We start from the raw sequence: 21,716 nt of genomic DNA, 5'->3' as shown, positions 1-21,716 counted from the left end.
TACCTAGCCGGGACACCGGCTAGGTCTTGTGATGCTATCGGATCTTTCTTCTTCTGGCAACACGTGCGTGACTTGCCACGTTTCGCCCTAGCTCTGTTATGCTTTGACCGATTTTGACCGTACTTGGTCACAAACAACACTGACTATGTCCCCACATGTGACATGACATTGAACTCCATTTGACCTTTGACCTGCTCACAATGGCAAAATGCGATTTTACTATAAAATGTATCTTCTTCCACAAATAACATGTGATGGTGACATGCTTAGGTCATGTGACTTGACTTTGGTCGGTGCCTATAGGGTGTTCACAGATAAGGGGTCAAAGGTCATTAAGGGGTCATTTCCGGTCTGAAAGCTAAAAATATTCAAAAATCACTGTTTTTACAAATTACATAGCAGAGTGTTGTCATTAGCACACATGCATTGCTACCAACTAGGGTCTTTGGGGTGTCTACAGTTTTGGGGTCAAAGGTCATTAAGGGTCGCTTCCGGTCAAAAACCAAAAATCATCAAATATGTTCATTTTTTTTATATCTCAAAACGTAACCAGACCAGAGTGATATAAACTTCATATATGCATTAGTGTTACCCGATGTATGCACAGTATTTTTATTTTTTTGGTCAAAGGTCATTTAGACGTCATTTCTGGTTTTAAGCTAAATAACTTCAAGAATTTTTATCTCCATAACTAAGCATAGTAGATTTTTTTAATTTAAACGGTAACAATGCATTTTCTCGGTGTATATGTGGTTTTTTTAATATTGGGGTCAAAGGTCATTAAGGAGGTCAAAACGTCAAATTTGCAAAAAAATGTTTAAAATTACAGAAAAGTAGGTGTATCTCAGCCTATGGAAGACGGATAAAGCCCCTGCTACAGTGATGCACCATTAATGGTGTGAGATGTCTATAATAGCCGGTCAAAGGTCAAACTTTAAGTTAAGACTGGCATTTCCGGCCCCGGCTAGGTCCAGATCTGTAACCAGATCTAGTTTCTTCTTTCTTCTTCTGGCAACATTTTTCAAAATGCTTCTTCACCTACATGTTACATCCTACAATGACGTCACTTGCACATATGCATCGTCTATATTCAGTGTCTATAGGGTGTTCACAGATTTGGGGTCAAAGGTCATTAAGGGGTCATTTCCGGTATAAAACCAAATATCTTCAAAATGCTTCTTCTTCCACAAATTACATGTGATGGTAACATGCTTAGGTCGTGTGACTTGACTTTAGACGGTGTCTATAGGGTGTTCACAGATAAGGGGTCAAAGGTCATTAAAGGGTCATTTCCGGTCTGAAAGCTAAAAATATTCAAAAATCACTGTTTTTACAAATTACATAGCAGAGTGTTGTCATTAGCACACATGCATTGCTACTAACCAGGGTCTTTGGGGTGTCTACAGTTTTGGGGTCAAAGGTCATTAAGGGGTCGCTTCCGGTCAAAAACCAAAAATCATCAAATATGTTCATTTATTTTTATCTCAAAACGTAACCAGACCAGAGTGACATTAACTTCATATATGCATAGGTGTTACTCGATGTATGCACGGTATTTTTATTATTTTGGTCAAAGGTCATTTAGACGTCATTTCCGGTTTGAAGCTAAATAATTTCAAGAATTTTTATCTCCATAACTAAGCATAGTAATTTTTTTAAATTTAAACTGTAACAATGCATTTTCTCGGTCTATATCAGGTTTTTTTTATATTGGGGTCAAAGGTTATTAAGGAGGTCAAAACGTCAAATTTGCAAAAAAATGTTTAAAATTACGGAAAAGTAGCTGTATCTCAGCCTATGGAAGACGGATAAAGCCCCTACATGCTACAGTGATGCACCATTAATGGTGTGAGATGTCCATAATAGCCGGTCAAAGGTCAAACTTTAAGTTAAGACTGGCATTTCCGGCCCCTGGCTAGGTCCAGATCTGTAACCAGATCTAGTTACCTAGCCGGGACACCGGCTAGGTCTTGTGATGCTATCGGATCTTTCTTCTTCTGGCAACACGTGCGTGACTTGCCACGTTTCGCCCTAGCTCTGTTATGCTTTGACCGATTTTGACCGTACTTGGTCACAAACAACACTGACTATGTCCCCACATGTGACATGACATTGAACTCCATTTGACCTTTGACCTGCTCACAATGGCAAAAATGCGACTTTTACTAGAAGATGTATCTTCTTCCACAAATAACATGTGATGGTGACATGCTTAGGTCATGTGACTTGACTTTGGTCGGTGCCTATAGGGTGTTCACAGATAAGGGGTCAAAGGTCATTAAGGGGTCATTTCCGGTCTGAAAGCTAAAAATATTCAAAAAATCACTGTTTTTACAAATTACATAGCAGAGTGTTGTCATTAGCACACATGCATTGCTACCAACTAGGGTCTTTGGGGTGTCTACAGTTTTGGGGTCAAAGGTCATTAAGGGGTCGCTTCCGGTCAAAAACCAAAAATCATCAAATATGTTCATTTTTTTTTATATCTCAAAACGTGACCAGACCAGAGTGATATAAACTTCATATATGCATTAGTGTTACCCGATGTATGCACAGTATTTTTATTTTTTTGGTCAAAGGTCATTTAGACGTCATTTCCGGTTTTAAGCTAAATAACTTCAAGAATTTTTATCTCCATAACTAAGCATAGTAGATTTTTTAATTTAAACTGTAACAATACATTTTCTCGGTGTATATGAGGTTTTTTATATTGGGGTCAAAGGTCATTAAGGAGGTCAAAACGTCAAATTTGCAAAAAAATGTTTAAAATTACAGAAAAGTAGGTGTATCTCAGCCTATGGAAGACGGATAAAGCCCCTGCTACAGTGATGCACCATTAATGGTGTGAGATGTCTATAATAGCCGGTCAAAGGTCAAACTTTAAGTTAAGACTGGCATTTCCGGCCCCAGCTAGGTCCAGATCTGTAACCAGATCTAGTTCTTTCTTTCTTCTTCTTTCTTCTTCTTCTGGCAACAAATTTCAAAATGCTTCTTCTCTTACATGTTACATCCTACAATGACGTCACTTGCACATATGCATCGGCTATATCCAGTGTCTATAGGGTGTTCACAGATTTGGGGTCAAAGGTCATTAAGGGGTCATTTCCGGTATAAAACCAAATATGTTCAAAATGCTTCTTCTTCCACAAATTACATGTGATGGTAACATGCTTAGGACTTGTGACTTGACTTTAAACGGTGTCTATAGGGTGTTCACAGATAAGGGGTCAAAGGTCATTAAGGGGTCATTTCCGGTCTGAAAGCTAAAAATATTCAAAAAATCACTGTTTTTACAAAATACATAGCAGAGTGTTGTCATTAGCACACATGCATTGCTACTAACCAGGGTCTTTGGGGTGTCTACAGTTTTGGGGTCAAAGGTCATTAAGGGGTCACTTCCGGTCAAAAACCAAAAATCGTCAAATATGTTCATTTTTTTTTATCTCAAAACGTAACCAGACCAGAGTGACATAAACTTCATATATGCATTAGTGTTACTCGATGTATGCACGGTATTTTTATTATTTTGGTCAAAGGTCATTTAGACGTCATTTCCGGTTTAAAGCTAAATAACTTCAAGAATTTTTATCTCCATAACAAAGCATAGTAGATTTTTTTTATTTAAACTGTAACAATGCATTTTCTCGGTGTATATGAGGTTTTTTTTATATTGGGGTCAAAGGTCATTAAGAAGGTCAAAACATCAAATTTGCAAAAAAATGTTTAAAATTACGGAAAAGTAGCTGTATCTCAGCCTATGGAAGACGGATAAAGCCCCTACATGCTACAGTGATGCACCATTAATGGTGTGAGATGTCCATAATAGCCGGTCAAAGGTCAAACTTTAAGACTGGCATTTCCGGCCCCGGCTAGGTCCAGATCTGTAGCCAGATCTAGTTTCTTCTTTCTTCTGGCAACCAATCAACTGCATCTAGCTCCGCAAGGGATTGACAGATTTCAACCAAACTTGACCCAAAAGACCACTGGGCTAAGCCAAACCTTCCATTTGACTTTGACCTTGCTGTGACCTTTGACCTAGCTATAATGGTCAAAAATGTGATTTCACAAAAAATGCTACTCCTTCCACAAATTACATGCAATGATCATGTGACTCATGCATATGAATCAACATGTGGCAGTGCTTAAAACTTGTCAAAAAGAATGAGGTCAAAGGTCATTAAGGGGGTCATTTCTGGTCTGAAAGCTAAAAATATTCAAAAAATCACTGTTTTTACAAATTACATAGCAGAGTGTTGTCATTAGCACACATGCATTGCTACCAACCAGGGTCTTTGGGGTGTCTACAGTTTCGGGGTCAAAGGTCATTAAGGGGTCGCTTCCGGTCAAAAACCACAAATCATCAAATATGTTCATTTTTTTTTTATCTCAAAACGTAACCAGACCAGAGTAACATAAACTTCTTGTATGCATTAGTGTTACCCGATGTATGCACGGTATTTTTATTGCTTTGGTCAAAGGTGATTTTGATGTCATTTCCGGTTTTAAGCTAAATAACTTCAAGAATTTTTATCTCCATAACTAAGCATAGTAGATTTTTTTTATTTAAACTGTAACAATGCATTTTCTCGGTGTATATGAGGGTTTTTTAAAATTGGGGTCAAAGGTCATTAAGGAGGTCAAAATGTCAAATTTGCAAAAAAATGTTTAAAATTACAGAAAAGTAGCTGGATCTCAGCCTATGGAAGACGGATAGGGCCCATTATTGCTACAGTGATGCAACATTATTGGTAAGGGGGGTCTACATCTAATTGTAGTAAAATCATATTTCTATCATATAACTCCTTTAAACTGAATCAAGAGGGATGCCCCGCTTGGACTGATTTGGTGGTGTGCGCCCGTAGTCAATACTAAACACAGCCGTGACCAATTAGGCGACCTCTGATTTTATTTTTCTGTTATTTGGATTGCATTGAAGAGCCAGAAATAGCGGTAATTCGTAACTAATTTAACCATTTACATGATAGGGAGGACGATTATATAGCCTGCATGGGATGATTTCAATGGACGCTTACGGCACTGATAATCTTCTATTTCTGCAGCTTGTGGTGCAAGTTTTCTTGCGGAGTGAGTATGTGCAACAGTAACGCTATTCTATCATTGCAGAGTGTATACGGAGCACAGCGCATCCATGCAGCATGCAGATTTCTTGTTGTTTTGGCTACAAATTCACCTCCAAAATCATGCTTTATCGTGTTCGTATTTCATAATCATAGGTTTTAAACAATATAGCGTTCCTTTCTGCTCATTTTGTTACGTAACAGAATTTTCTATGTAAAGCGGAAAGAGAGATATGACTGATTTAGTTCGTCTATCTTTTTTGTAATTAAATTTATTTGGTTTTCATTGTTGCGTGATTGCTCCGTGGCGGACGTGAGGATTGATGCACGTACCGCACAGCGCATTTAATACTAAGTAGCACATATACATGTACATGCACTAATTGCTTTTCCCCGAATACTATTTCGGATCTTAATTAATCATTTAGAGATGGCATGTTGTGCATAATATTAATAGGGATTATTATATTTTCGCGTTGTATTATTTTCGTTTGGAAAATGATACTCTCTCTTTCTCATTTTTCACAATTTATTATATGTTTATTTATATTGTCTGACTTTTGACATTATTCATGATTATTATCAGTATGCAAACATTGTAGCCTCAGCTAAAAGCATTGTTTTATTATGTTGTAATTTTAAGATAGTGATGATACATAAAGATACATATACCCGGGCGTGTCATCTTTATGTATTGTTGAAAATCCGGTCAGCACCTAGAGGGGGGCCTCTATGCGCAAATTTTCAATTGCGTTCAAAAACTTGGATCCGGGACTTTGATGTATTTTTCACAATATTAATATGTGCCAATGCATACTAGTATGCCATTTGCATGTATTATACCTATTGGCATGCGCCGCGTGGGACCATGCTGCCCAATTTTTCGTTTGCCAATAGGTAGTTGTGTTTTATGATATCAATCATATCATTGTCAGATTTTATGATGATACCTCGCCAATACATGCTTGCCATGTCGTTCGCAGGTGTCGTTGATATTGGCATGGCGCCGCGCGGGACCACTATGCCCAAATTTTCATTTTGTACTAAATAACGTAGATTTTTGTAGGCCTTGCATGTTATATAATTATCATGATTATATTAACACATTTTTCAATTCGATTCTGGCGTGGTGCATTCTAGATCCCGGCGTGGCGTATTTTAGCATGTTAATTTGGCCCGGGTTTACAAATCAGACTGTTGCTGTTGTGTAGCGTGTTTATTGATGGTACGGCAACTCGTGTTTACTGTTACCTGCTGTCCTGTTGTTAAGACACGTGAGACCGGCTGCTGGCCAGATCAAATGCTGGTGTTGATTAATATGCGAGATGGTTGTGACTTTGTGGAGATAAAGTATATTTTGGAAACCCGTAGTACATTGTATGTTACGCAGATAAGACAAGTGCCACGAATAAATCAGTAATAAATTGTTAAAGTAAAACAAGGTATCACTGCAGTTTTCTTTGAGGTCCATCACAGTCTCCTCCAGTGCGTAGCCGGATTCTAGCTCCGGCAAACCCACCTATAAAACCACTTGCTAAGTAATTAGCCGCTTGGTGACGGTCCCGTCACAATACTTTCTGTTGAAACAAAACAATTTCCAAAAGTTCTTATCAGGGATATCAACTTTAAATAATTATCAAAGACAGGGCAAATCAGTATTTTCTGCACTGAGAAAATTGACTAGAACTGAAAGGCCCTGTACAAAGCAATAGGAAATTCGCGAAGGTGTCCGTAATGCGAAATTGTCAGCCAGAAATAGCATAGCTGATTGGCGCACCATCCACCATTTTATAAATTAATTACCGTAGTAAATTTTACGGCAAGGTTTTTGATAAAAAAATTTAGCTTAAGGGCTTAAAGGTTAATTAATAGAGTAAAACAGGGAGCATGCGCCATCAGCCAGTGCTCCAAAGGGTGCACGCTGAAAAACATTTTGCTCGGGGGGGTGCATGTACCAGCCAGTGCTTAAACACATTATCTCCCCCCTTGGTATCAGTGCAAATATGTACTCAGGTGGGTAGTATCAAAACCAGGATTTTTTTTAATGACAACTATAAAAAAATAAAATTAATCTACAATTTATGCATGCTCATCATTGTATTGCGCATATGTATTTGGCAGCTGTACGCACATATTTGTGCGTCAATCATGTTGATAATCTGTGCTTTTTTTGATACCCGGAGGCGCGCGCCCGTTTTAAAAAGGGCTGTATATTGTATAAGCTACTGAGCAAGTGCTTATTTCTTAAAATTGTGTACTTTAAGAATGCATAGTATAGGCCTATAACTTGCATTACAATATGTGCATGCACAAAACGTTTATACAGTACCGTATATTGGGTGAAAAAATTGAGATATTTAAATTAGCATATATCTCTGCAACCACATGTCGTATAAAGTTATTTATTGCTCATCAGTTTTCATTTAGCTCTTGAATATAATGACTGATGAGAATCAAAAGTTCTTGGGGGGGGGGTCTTCTACCTATACATGTGATTTATATTTCAAATTTGAATTACAGGTGTACATGTGTGAATTGTGTATCACACTTTATAATTTATAATCACAGGAGTTACAATTTTTATTTATTATATTTATTGGAAATTTGGAATTGCGAATTGCTCACTTAAGTTTGTTTCTTGTTTGATTTTTCCTTGCAGACACATCACTGTGTGCATGACTTATCCCCTTGTATCATTTTATACCACCATGGGAGTATGTAATCCTACATCAATTTTCCATGTGGAAGTCTTCATTTGGCTTTGCAACAGGAAGTCATTCTTGGCAAATTGGCATCGGCACAAGCAACCTTTTGTTTTTTTCATGAACAAGAATCCGTGATAACTGCCTGTCAAATCCTTTGTTGAGGCTTTTAACATCAACTACCAAAATTAAGGTATGTTAAAACTAGTGTACATTATACATTTGGGCATTTACAAACAAACAGGGACATGACCCAAAACATCAAAAATGCTTAGAACTTTAAAACTACAAGTCCTACAATGACAAATTGTCCTACAGTATCAAATGAAAGAATTGGCATCGGCACAAGCAACCTTTTGTTTTTTTCATGAACAAGAATCCGTGATAACTGCCTGTCAAATCCTTTGTTGAGGCTTTTAACATCAACTACCAAAATTAAGGTATGTTAAAACTAGTGTACATTATACATTTGGGCATTTACAAACAAACAGGGACATGACCCAAAACATCAAAAATGCTTAGAACTTTAAAACTACAAGTCCTACAATGACAAATTGTCCTACAGTATCAAATGAAAGAGGTTTACATGCTCTTTAAATAAAGTCATCTTACAGTTAGTGCGTGTTTACCATACAAATTACTAGTTGTAGTACCTACAAATTTCGAACGTTTGAGGACTTGTTCTCAAGTTGCAGATACTCGCGTAGGGTGCCTCCAGGGTTTAATTTTGGCAAGTTTGCATTAGTATATCTAGTAAAATACTCACTTTAGAAACCTGTGTCACTGATATATGTCATCTGTGATTGCTCAACTTATTCTACGCATCAGCTTTTGTCCAAAGAAATATTTAAAAAGGTGATTTTTGAGTGATTTTTATGAGCAGCGACAAGACCACTCTACGACTATGTACATGTGAATATGGGTATGAATGCCGATAAATCGCGGCGACACATACACGTGACGTATCTCCTTGGAACTCACGTTTTTCATAGCTGTCTTATACGTACAAAAGTTGATATTTTTTACCCTGGAATTACCCATTTGTTCCTATCTGGTATTACAAAATGTTACACATTCCAATGTGCAGATATTATGTACAAAATTTGCACAAATTATGATGTGAATAATTACATACGATGTAGCTTTGACAGATTTGATGGAAAACCAATTTATTTTTATGAAAACATGTACATGGTACAATTCTTTTGTCGGAATAGCCCTTTAAGCTGCACCTGTCAAACCCAACCAAACAAGCAAAATAACCTGATACATGAACTTCTCCCTTCTCCATAAAAGAAAAATAAACTGTAATGTGTGATTTTCTTTATTTCCTTTTCAGGTGTTCTGCATGTTGACTGTACTTTGATGTGTTGGTTGGAGTGGAGTACTTACCTGGTCGGCCATCAACATCACCACCATTTAAATTGTGTATACAGTAGTCTTCCTGAGTTTTCGTCTGGTGCTTTCCAATAAAGGCTTACCTTAAGCCTCAGACTCAGAGCATTATATATTACAGACATTGGCCAGTAATGTATGTTCAGCTCAATACAATATACATGTATTGTGTTATTTGAACTGTATGAACATATCTCAAAAACTGTGACTTAAGGTAAAGGTACATTGTGCATATCAGTACATGTTATATGTAATATGGAAAGACCTAAGGAGTGCCTTTATCTACAATGGCACCAGTATTACATTCAACTTACATCATAAACTCTATATATTTTTTGTTAACTTTGTTTTTTCCAATGCTTGGATAAAGTCACATCATTTATGGTGTGCATACATGTTTAATGTACTTACTTTCTATGGATAAAGTAACTGCATGTACTCACAGATGTCAGTCACAGTAATGACCTGTATGAACAACACTAAAGTTGTCACTTTTGATTAAGATTTGTTGTGCATACCACTACATATTGTGTAATATGGAGCCCAGCCTCACTGCCCAGAAGTTTTATCTACAGTGGTACCAGTATTTACATTCAACTGACATCATAACCTCTGAACTTTTGAATTTTAACAACCATACTTTTAGATTCGCAGTATTCAATGCTGCGGCAGTACTCAGTACTGTCAGATTTTCTGCCATAGATTCGCAGTATTCAATGCTGCGGTAGTACTCAGTACTGTCAGATTTTCTGCCATAGATTCGCAGTATTCAATGCTGCGGCAGTACTCAGTACTGTCAGATTTATAGCTAAAGTAAATGAAGTCACTATGAAACTTGGAATCACTATGATACTTGGAATCCTATATGGCCGCAACCATTTATAGCTCTATAAAGTCACTATGAAACTTGGAATGAGTCTTATATGGTCTTAATTATTTATAACTCTATGTGTCACATTTGATAATTGAAACCTCAGTAAAGACGAAACACCCCTCCTATATGAATTACCAGTATGAATTGCACCACTGACTACTAGCAGCATCAAAATGAAATTCCCAGTATGAACTAACAGTATTGATTACCACTGATGTTATATCACCAGTATAAATTACTAGTATCACCAATATGAAGTACTAATATTCACTCGGTCGGACATTCGGGAACATTGTCCCCTTCGTCCCCTTTGCACCAGCGGGCGCATAGCAACCAGCTTGAGAAAGGCGAACTGCACATGTGCACACTGCTTTTACAAGGCTATTTCCCCTTTGTGACGTCAGGTCGACCAAGAGAATGCCCTCAAGTAGTGTGAACTACTAGTACTGCCATAAAGAAATTGTCACTACCAATATGCTGTAGAAATTCGAACTAGTAGTATGCCATATTAAATTCTACCAATATGTAGTAAAATACTACCAGTATGAATTACCAATATTTCACTATACCAGTACTCCCGAGAAACTTCTAGTATTACCAGTATGATGTATACTACAGATGCCATTTACCAATACAAACTTAAGTTACCAGTATGCCGTCTAGCACTACCAGTATGAACTACTTAGTACTAGTATGCCTTTGTACCAGTACGAATTCCTAGTATGCCATCTACCAGTATGAACTACTAGTATGCCTTTGCACCAGTACGAATTTCTAGTATGAACTACCAGTACGAATTTCTAGTATGAACTACCAGTACGAATTTCTAGTATGAACTACCAGTACGAATTTCTAGTATGAACTACCAGTACGAATTTCTAGTATGAACTACCAGTACGAATTTCTAGTATGAACTACCAGTACGAATTTCTAGTATGAACTACCAGTACGAATTTCTAGTATGAACTACCAGTACGAATTTCTAGTATGAACTACCAGTACGAATTTCTAGTATGAACTACCAGTACGAATTTCTAGTATGAACTACCAGTACGAATTTCTAGTATGAACTACCAGTACGAATTTCTAGTATGAACTACCAGTACGAATTTCTAGTATGAACTACCAGTACGAATTTCTAGTATGAACTACCAGTACGAATTTCTAGTATGAACTACCAGTACGAATTTCTAGTATGAACTACCAGTACGAATTTCTAGTATGAACTACCAGTACGAATTTCTAGTATGAACTACCAGTACGAATTTCTAGTATGAACTACCAGTACGAATTTCTAGTATGAACTACCAGTACGCATTTCTAGTATGAACTACCAGTACGAATTTCTAGTATGCCTTTGCACCAGGACGAATTTCTAGTATGAACTACCAGTACGAATTTCTAGTATGAACTACCAGTACGAATTTCTAGTATGAACTACCAGTACGAATTTCTAGTATGAACTACCAGTACGAATTTCTAGTATGAACTACCAGTACGAATTTCTAGTATGAACTACCAGTACGAATTTCTAGTATGAACTACCAGTACGAATTTCTAGTATGAACTACCAGTACGAATTTCTAGTATGAACTACCAGTACGAATTTCTAGTATGAACTACCAGTACGAATTTCTAGTATGAACTACCAGTACGAATTTCTAGTATGAACTACCAGTACGAATTTCTAGTATGAACTACCAGTACGAATTTCTAGTATGAACTACCAGTACGAATTTCTAGTATGAACTACCAGTACGAATTTCTAGTATGAACTACCAGTACGAATTTCTAGTATGAACTACCAGTACGAATTTCTAGTATGAACTACCAGTACGAATTTCTAGTATGAACTACCAGTACGAATTTCTAGTATGCCTTTGCACCAGTACGAATTTCTAGTATGAACTACCAGTACGAATTTCTAGTATGAACTACCAGTACGAATTTCTAGTATGAACTACCAGTACGAATTTCTAGTATGAACTACCAGTACGAATTTCTAGTATGAACTACCAGTACGAATTTCTAGTATGAACTACCAGTACGAATTTCTAGTATGAACTACCAGTACGAATTTCTAGTATGAACTACCAGTACGAATTTCTAGTATGAACTACCAGTACGAATTTCTAGTATGAACTACCAGTACGAATTTCTAGTATGAACTACCAGTACGAATTTCTAGTATGAACTACCAGTACGAATTTCTAGTATGAACTACCAGTACGAATTCCTAGTATGCCATCTACCAGTACGAACTACTAGTAGGCCTATGTCAGATTTACCAGTACGAATTCCTAGTATGCCAGACAAAACCACAAACTGCAATCACGTTTCTGTGGTGCAAAATACCATTTTGTTCATTGAAAGAGTTCAAGAATTGCATTGTAAACACGTTATTAACCTCCACCGTAAACATCATTAGAGTATACTATGTAAGTATAGATTACACGAACTTTATGTAACTTCTAAAATGTGAACCAACAGTTCAAATTCAATTACTATTCATCCCACCTATTAGACTTAACTGATATTTTGTTCTCACAACGATCTATTGTCAAACGTAGTTATAAATACAAAATACAACATGTTCTTTCAAAAGTGTCACTTTCATTCATAAGCTCATTACATTAAACAAGGCACTTGAATCCTATTTGACATTCATATTTTTATTAAGACTAAGGCTCAAACATTTCGATTATCTGTAACATAATTTCATGTCAAATCAAAATTTATTGTTATTATTTAGAAAATAACGCGAATAAAATACAGTACTAACTTATATCGCCCATATTATGGTAAATATATTCCAATGGTATGTTTAAAATAAATACTTTATAATGAACCGCTAACATTTTACAGCACACGTCACGTGTCATATCCAGGAAACATTACACAATCCAATTTGTTATTAAAATTGATGGTCTTAACATTTAATATACATGTAACCCCTTCAATGAAAACCTGCAAAAAATGCGCTGTTCCCGTAGTGAGAAATTCATATTAAACCATAAACATTATTCATGATTGAAATATTGAAACAATTCAAGAACATAAACAATAGATTATCATTATAAAAAGCTATTTAATACGTATGTTTTCATATGATAATTGAAACGTAATAATCGACCGCAACGTCATGGGGCTTACTGTGTAACTGGTTCCGTATGGTATAGAGAACGCATTATTTTGCATGATACAAGTTCAAAGCGCATACAACCAAGTCCCGGGTAACGCTAAATGTTACACACAATTTCGTATAACGAGTTGATAATCTGAACAGATTTTGTGGAAAACTTAATTGTAACGGATAGACTCTACGTGCAGTCCCGCTTACATTTACGACACGAAACGTGAAGAACTGGATGTGATCCAAACTTTAAAAAACTCAGTTTACACATAAATTTAGAAGAATTCGAGAACTTTCATAAAGCATTTTGATTCAAGTTCAAAGAATATAATTATTGTTTGTTAAAAAGTTATTATTGTTACTGTTGTATTCATAAAGTTGTAATCATCTAGTTACTAATTATTGTATTTATATTTAGAAGAATTCAAGAACTTTCATAAAGCATTTTGATTCAAGTTCAAAGAATATTATTATTGTTTCTTAAAAAGTTATTGTTACTGTTGTATTCATAAAGTTGCAATTTTCTAGTTACTAATTATTGTATTTATATGTGTGTTACATTTTCCAGTTTACATATTTATATACAGATATCGTTTATTAGTTACCTTCGTTGACGTTATTATAACTGTATTTATTTACATTGTTTTCGAATTAATCTAGCATAATATTAATTCTATCAAATTATCTAGACACAGTAATAATGCCACGTCCATCAAAGAAATCACGTGCTGCAAAAGCAAGGCAGAGTCAAGAGAAAAGTAAGAAAATATCAGAAATACAATCTGAAAACAAGGAAGAATGCGAGAAAGAAATTATAATCGAAATATCAGAAATACAATCTGAAAACAAGGAAGAATGCGAGAAAGAAATTATAATCATCGATGATAATATTCAACCAAATCCTGATTCGATTCGCATTGCCTACGTAAATCAAGTGGCTGGTACTTTCCATCAGGGTGATTTTCTATTTAGTGACCATTCTAGAGGTGTCCAATGCTCTTGCAATACATTAGTGTATCTTTGCCGTGTTCCTTTTATTTCTCGAGAATTAAATACTGTGAATTTAGATCAAATATTGAAGGATGGCGATTATCTGTATTGAACTTTATCCCAGAAATTACGTCTATCAGGTGAACTCCACGAAAGTGGTTATTTAGAAAATACGCAATTACCTACAGAATGTAAATTACAAGACAACTCAACATATGCAATCAATTATGAACCCTTAAGATATTGCATACTCGAACAAGAGGATGGTAATGACCTAGAATCACTCAATGTACAATTGCAAGCAGCATTTGCAGTTTCAAATTTAAATATACTGATATTTCAATCGTACATGATGGCAATTTACAGGGATTCAGCAACCGGATGCTATATGTTCTTTGATTCACATTCACGGGATGAATTTGGGTTCCCCACAGCAAATAACGGTCATTCAGTACTGTTGGTTTTTGAAGACTTTAACAATTTACATTCTTACCTGAAAGTCTTATGTTCAAAATTGAAAGTCACAACTGAAATATTCGGTATTCAGTCGGTTCATATTCAAATGACTAGCGAAATATTATCAGAAAATAGCAATCACGACGAGGCATGCTGTTCCACGTGGGCCAGAAGTCAAGATATACCACAAACGAAGTCGAAAGGACTTTCAAAATACCAAAAGTGGTATCAAAGATTGACTACCGAACAAAAAAAATGAAAGACTCGGAAAGAAGCGAAAAATGTCAAAGGAACAATATGAATCAACCGAATACGCAGAGCGTAAAAAAATGCGGGCACGTCAAAAATACGAAATTCCTGAAAATGCAGACAACAAACGTGATCAGGCACGTCAGCAATCAAAGAAATCATATGAAATTCCAGAAAAGGCAGAGAAAAAACGTCAGCAATCAAAGAAATCATATGACATTCCAGAAAAGGCAGACAACAAACGTAATCAGGCACGTCAGCAATCAAAGAAATCATATGAAATTCCAGAAAAGGCAGACAACAAACGTAATCAGGCACGTCAGCAATCAAAGAAATCATATGAAATTCCAGAAAAGGCAGACAACAAACGTAATCAGGCGCGTCAGCAATCAAAGAAATCATATGAAATTCCAGAAAAGGCAGACAACAAACGTAATCAGGCGCGTCAGCAATCAAAGAAATCATATGAAATTCCAGAAAAGGCAGACAACAAACGGAATCAGGCGCGTCAGCAATCAAAGAAATCATATGAAATTCCAGAAAAGGCAGACAACAAACGTAATCAGGCGCGTCAGCAATCAAGGAAATCATATGAAATACCCGAAAATGCAGAGAAAAAACGTCAGCAATCAAAGAAATCGTATGAAATTCCCGAAAATGCAGAGAAAAAACGTCAGCAAACACAGTCAAATATGTACGGGAAAAAATCGGATATTAGTAGAGTTATTTTGCATTTTCAAGAATCCTGTAGAAACGATCAGCTTACATACGTGTGTCAGATATGTCAACGTATTTTTTTCAAGAGACAAGTCAGGGCACTGTACACTAGCGCCTATAATCGGTCTATCCTGGAGCAAAGTTTACCTTGCAACACCGATATAAATGCATTACCCGCTGACAAAAATGATGAAGTTCATGATCAAATGTGGATTTGCAGAGCATGCCACGAGAATTTATTAAAAGACCGTGTGCCGAAGTTGTCAACTGTGAACAAATTGGCATTAGTACAACAACCGCACCAATTAGCCGAACTAAACATGCTAGAAAGACATCTCATTTCGCCAGCTATCCTATTTATGAAAATGATCCCATTGATTAAAAGTGCTCAAAAAGGTATCAATGGACAAGTCGTGTGCGTAAAAGCTAATGTTAATAACACCGCTGCATGTTTACCAAGACTACCAACGGAACAAAGTCTTATCCGGATCAAGTTAAAACGTCGCCTCATTTACAAAGGACATCATATGTGTCAGGACGTTAATCCAGAAAACGTTAGACAAGCACTTAAATGGTTGAAAGCCAACAATCCGGTATTTGAAGATATCGATATCAACTTTGATCAGTTTGATTCTGTGTTAGACGACCAACTGATTTCCGGCGAACACGATCAAGAAACTGACATCAGCGCAGAACTCCATTCTCCAAATGAGAGCGAACTCGCGACTGAATCTATAGCTAGTGACAGCACAGAAGTGTACAAATACATCGATATTGATGAAGAGCAAGAGATGCACGACCAAGATGAGGATAGTACTGACAACATAGAAATGTCCGAATACGTCGATGAAGGACAAGACTTGGACAACCATGATGATGTTAATGATGATGATGCTGCTACTAATAATGATGATGACGATGATTGTAGTAATGATGACGAGGATGATGATGATCATCACATTACGAACACATCTGCTCCTCTGTATTCCTTTTTGCACCCGGTTGATTTTTCTCAATATCTTGCTGACAAGCATGACGAATCAATCCTCTGTATAGCTCCAGGAGAAGGCAATAGGCCACAAAAGGTTTTGGAAATGGAAGCGCAATCTTTTCCCGCCGAATTCCCGGATGGTTCAAATACTTTCAATGAGGACAGAGAAGATAAATTATCCCCATCTCGCTATTTCAATGCACGAATATTTTCAGCAGACAACAGGTTTGCCAGAAACCCAGAATATATCTTCTTTGCGTTGTATGCAACAGAGGTGCAACAGATTTGTGACAATATTCAAATTGCACTTCGCAGAGGTAGTACCAAGACTGCAGATGGAAGAAAGATAACAGCTTCAATGTTAAGAAACCATGAAGAAGTGAAGGGTCTGATTGAAGAGATGAAGGATACAGATTCCTAGCCAAGATACGAGGAACGCCCGCTTACTGGGAAAAATCAAAGAGAGATGTTTTCGCAATGATACGCCAACTAGGAATTCCTACCTTTTTTATCACCTTTAGTGCTGCTGATAGACGTTGGATTGACATTGACAATGGTATCCTAATATCACAAGGAAAACAGCCAATGACTGCAGAACAGCATAAGAACATGACCTGGGAAGATCATTGTAAGATTATCATGTCAAATCCAGCAACAGCAGCCAGAATGTTTCAGCAAAGAGTCCATACGTTAATAAATGACGTGATTCTTTCTCCAGCCAATCCTATTGGAAAAGTCGAAGACTATTATTACAGAACCGAATTCCAACAGAGAGGTTGGCCACATATTCACATGATAGCATGGGTGAAAGATGCGCCAGAATTCGATAGAGAATCAGACGAGGAAATTGCTGAATTCATTGACAAATATGTGTCATGTGAACTTCCTCCAGAGGATGACGTCGAATTACATGAAATAGTATCAAAAGTACAGATGCATACTAAATCCCATACAAGGTCATGCAGAAAAACTGGTCAGATATGCCGCTTTAACTATCCTAGGCCACCATCGAACGAAACCTTCATTTGCAGACGTCCAGAACCCATAGACGATCTAGATCTAAATGAAGCGGAAGTGAAGCGTGCAGATAGAAAAGAAAGCGAAGAGAATGCAAAAGAGACAATTAAGCAAATGTGGAAAGAAATTGAATCAGCCACCGATGACACAGATTTTGATGAAATCCTCCAGAAAATGCAAATAACACACAGTCAATTTGAAACATGCTTAAGCACACTTGCCAAAAGAAACACCGTCTATCTGAAACGACGTCTCAAAGATCAATGGGTAAACAACTACAATCCTCACTTGATAAGATGTTGGAATGGAAACATGGACATACAGTACATATTAGATCCATTTGCGGCTACAATATACATGCTCTCGTACCTGACGAAGTGTGAAAGAGAAATGGGTGACTTGCTCAGAAACGCACAAAGAGAAGCTAGAGATGGGAATACCGATGTTCTTACAGAACTTAGAAAAATTGGTAACGTGTACTTGCAACACAGAGAAATCAGTGTAATGGGTGCTATTTACATGGTTTGCAGTATGCCTTTGAAACAAAGCTCACGTAATGTTGTGTTTGTTCAAACTGATGTTGATGGACACAGGATATCGTTGCCACTCCAACAACTTCAAGAGAATGCTGGAAATTCTGAAGAAGTTTGGCTAACTTCCCAAATTGAGAAGTATATCGGTCGACCAAAGATAGCAAAATATGAAAACATGTGCATGGCAAAATTCTTCTCTAGCCATTATCAAGTGTCTAGCAAGGAAAGTATACACACAGAAATCGAAACTGATGATCAGACAGATGATGACCAAAGTGATTATGAAGATGGAAGTGTACCAAAAGAAGGAATTAAGAGATGTCGACCAAAGAAAAAAGCTATCGCATTGTCGGGATGCTCAGCGAAAATGAAACAACGAACCACCGGAAAACCAGCTGTCATTCGTTATCCTCGAGTATCAATTCATAGGGATAAAGAGCGTTACCATATGAACATGCTACGCCTATATCTGCCACACAGAAGAAAGCAAATCAAACCTGAATCATATAAAACGTATGAAAGTTATCACTTACAAGGTCGCGTAACCATTAATGGGGAAATCGTTTCAGTTCAAGAAATAGTGCAACACAACATGAAAGAATTCGAACCAGATAACAGTGACCTAGATAATGCATGGGATGCACTCCAAGAAATACCCGACCTTCAGGATGCATGGAATGCTTTAAATCCACAAGCAGAACAACAACAGCAGGATGATAGATTGGAGCGTAATTTGTACGAGGATTCAGATGATGAGCTTGCTGAAATCGAAATTCCTGAATTACAGCAGCCGCAACAACAACGTCAAGATATACCGAGGTGTGCAATAGAAACATGCCGTCCTGAAATTACAGAAGAACAAGCAGAATCTATGATGCGACAGTTGAACAACAAACAACGTCAACTATTTAACTATGTTACCAAGTGGTGCAATGACAAGGCCAGTGACCATACCCTATCACCATTCCACATTTTTCTTACTGGAGGAGCTGGAACTGGAAAATCACATGTGATCAAGTGCATAACGTATTATGCTAGAAAAACCTTTCTTCCAATGACAGAAAATGTTGAGGAAGTGACTGTTCTACTACTTGCCCACATGGGAACTGCCGCCTTTAATATATATGGCCAAACAATCTGTACTGGGTTAAAGATACCTCCCAAAGGATCACATCATTACACGCCTCTTGCAGAAGAATCTGTAAACACGTTGCGAATGAAGTATCGACACCTACAACTTGTCATTATTGATGAAATATCTATGGTGAGTGTACCACAGTTTGACTATATACATGGTCGATTGCAACAGATCAAAGGTTCTTCAGACACCACTTACTTTGGCAATGTGTCAATTCTTGCAGTTGGAGATTTTATCAATTACCGCCTATTTCTCCAAGAACACCATTGTGTCTTCCACGTGATGATATATTAATGGACCTCTGGAACCTATTCAATGTTGTTGAACTGACAGAAATTATGCGTCAAAAAGATGATGTCGTCTTTGCTCAAATGCTGAACAGACTTCGCACAAGGAAACGAAATGAACAAATAAGCGATATTGATATGAAGTTACTTCAGTCACGTACAGTTTCAGATAGCCATGATAACGGACTCTCCGCTCCCGATGACGCAATGCATCTATTTTATCGCAACGATGATGTCGATGAACATAATGAGAAAATGCTAGCTACCCTGAGTACACATATACATACGATTCAAGCCATTGACATTGATCAAACAGGTGGGCGTATCATAAGAATACATGAGCAACCACATAAGACAAAACGCAAAGATCGCAGCACAACTTTGGCAGATGAACTAAAATTAGCAGTAGGTGCCCGAGTTATGCTGATCTCGAACGTTGATGTGACTGACGGTCTGTGCAATGGAGTTTCTGGTGTATTTAAAGGTATCGAATTCTGCAACTCGACAAATATGCCAACTGTCGTATATGTCAAATTTGATAGTTCTCGTATTGGTGCCAAGGCAAGAATAACAGAATTCACCCCACCACACTATCAAGAATGTACTCCCATAAAGCCACGCAAGGAATCGTTTCAGTTGAAAGGAAAGACGTTTACCACAACCAGAGAACAGATACCGTTAAAACTTTCCTGGGCTGTCACCATTCACAAGATCCAAGGACAAACTACGGACCAAGCAGTAATATCAATGAAATACTTGCAGCAGGCAATGGCATACGTAGCACTAAGTCGAGTCACTCATCTTGATGGAATGTATCTGATGAATTTTGATGCCAAGAGAATCTATTGTGACGAAACTATTGCACCCAATATTGCCAAGATGTCACAATGTGATCTTTCCGTGGCTAACCCTTTATTAGAAATAAATCACAACAACTATTTCATTATTGCACATCATAACATTCAGAGCTTAAATCGACATTTCGAAGATATGAAAACAATAGCGAGTTCAGAAAAGCTCACGTTATTTGCTTATCTGAAACCTGGTTGACAAGTAGCAATAACCCTGAAACAATTGCAATTGATGGTTACTCATTGGAATCAATCAATTCTGGTAGTGGAAGAGGGGTTGCCATCTATGTTCAAAACAGTGTGAAATACAATGTATTACCATTGATAACTGAGCACTCCGACGTATTAGCGATAAGAACATCAGGAAGAAGCAACTTGCTGATTGCAGCTATATACAAACCTGTTGCAACAAGCTCAAGAGTATTCAATGATGAAATGAATGAGATAACAGCCCAGATTGAAAATCTAGAAACAGATTTTAAAGTCCTTGTGGGAGACTTTAATCGTAACTTGATGAAAGAGCAAGTCCTTCCTGCATTCAGACAATACAATCAAGTGATTGAAGACCCAACTACTACCAAAGGAACTCTTCTGGATCATATATATATCAAACCAACACCGCAGAACTACAGTGCTTCAGTATTGACTTCCTACTACAGTTACCATCATCCAACATTTGTTGCCATAAAGTATTAGGAATTCATAGTCTTGATATTGAAGGATACATATTGATTTCAGTCAACTCTAGTAACGGTAAAGGAATAATTGAAATGATCATTTAGTGACACTCCAAAGTGTGTTATTTGCAATTCTATAGAAGACAATGAACACGTTCTTATGGTACAAAAACAATCATTTTAGTTTAAATTCTCCAATTATATGTATCAATTCGTGAAGACGCTATTAATGTTGATGTATCACTGAATACAATTATTTTTGGATGGAATATCAATAATAAACTTAATATTTTAACCAATATTTCGATTGCATTAGCATTTTTTTCCGAAGTCAAAAATTTATTTAAAAAAAAGAGACCAACAAGTTCCTATTAAAAGTTTACTTGTTACAGAATCAAATCAACTCAATGAACTCGACAAGAAAACTTAAAATATAAAGATAAATGAAGTACAATTAAACGGATGTCAGACATGTTCGAATGTTATGTAATATACAAAGTGTAACTCCATCGTGGGTATATAATGGTATTGTTTAAAACTGAAAGTGTTTGTTACAATATATTTGATTTTATATTTGACCATTGTGATCAAAAACACTGAAAACAGAAAAAAAAAGAAATTAATGTGC

The 21,716-nt window shown here is 36.8% G+C and overlaps 2 protein-coding genes across 2 annotated transcripts; both read left to right on the top strand.

The window, feature by feature from the left end:
- The first annotated feature begins 17,062 nt into the window (after nt 1–17,062).
- Nucleotides 17,063–19,567, top strand: LOC140167427 (uncharacterized). The gene has a single exon (XM_072190732.1). The coding sequence runs from the start codon at nt 17,063–17,065 to the stop codon at nt 19,565–19,567; it is 2,505 nt and encodes an 834-aa protein (XP_072046833.1).
- Nucleotides 19,568–19,611: 44 nt separating this feature from the next.
- LOC140167426 (ATP-dependent DNA helicase PIF1-like) lies at nt 19,612–20,610 on the top strand. Its single transcript, XM_072190731.1, has one exon. The coding sequence runs from the start codon at nt 19,612–19,614 to the stop codon at nt 20,608–20,610; it is 999 nt and encodes a 332-aa protein (XP_072046832.1).
- The last annotated feature ends 1,106 nt before the right edge of the window (nt 20,611–21,716 follow it).

Source organism: Amphiura filiformis, chromosome 13, assembly GCF_039555335.1.
Source record: "Amphiura filiformis chromosome 13, Afil_fr2py, whole genome shotgun sequence".
Taxonomy (NCBI): Eukaryota; Metazoa; Echinodermata; class Ophiuroidea; order Amphilepidida; family Amphiuridae; genus Amphiura; species Amphiura filiformis.
The sequence above is the reverse complement of the archived record's forward strand: the minus strand, read 5'-3'. Positions and strand labels throughout refer to the sequence as shown.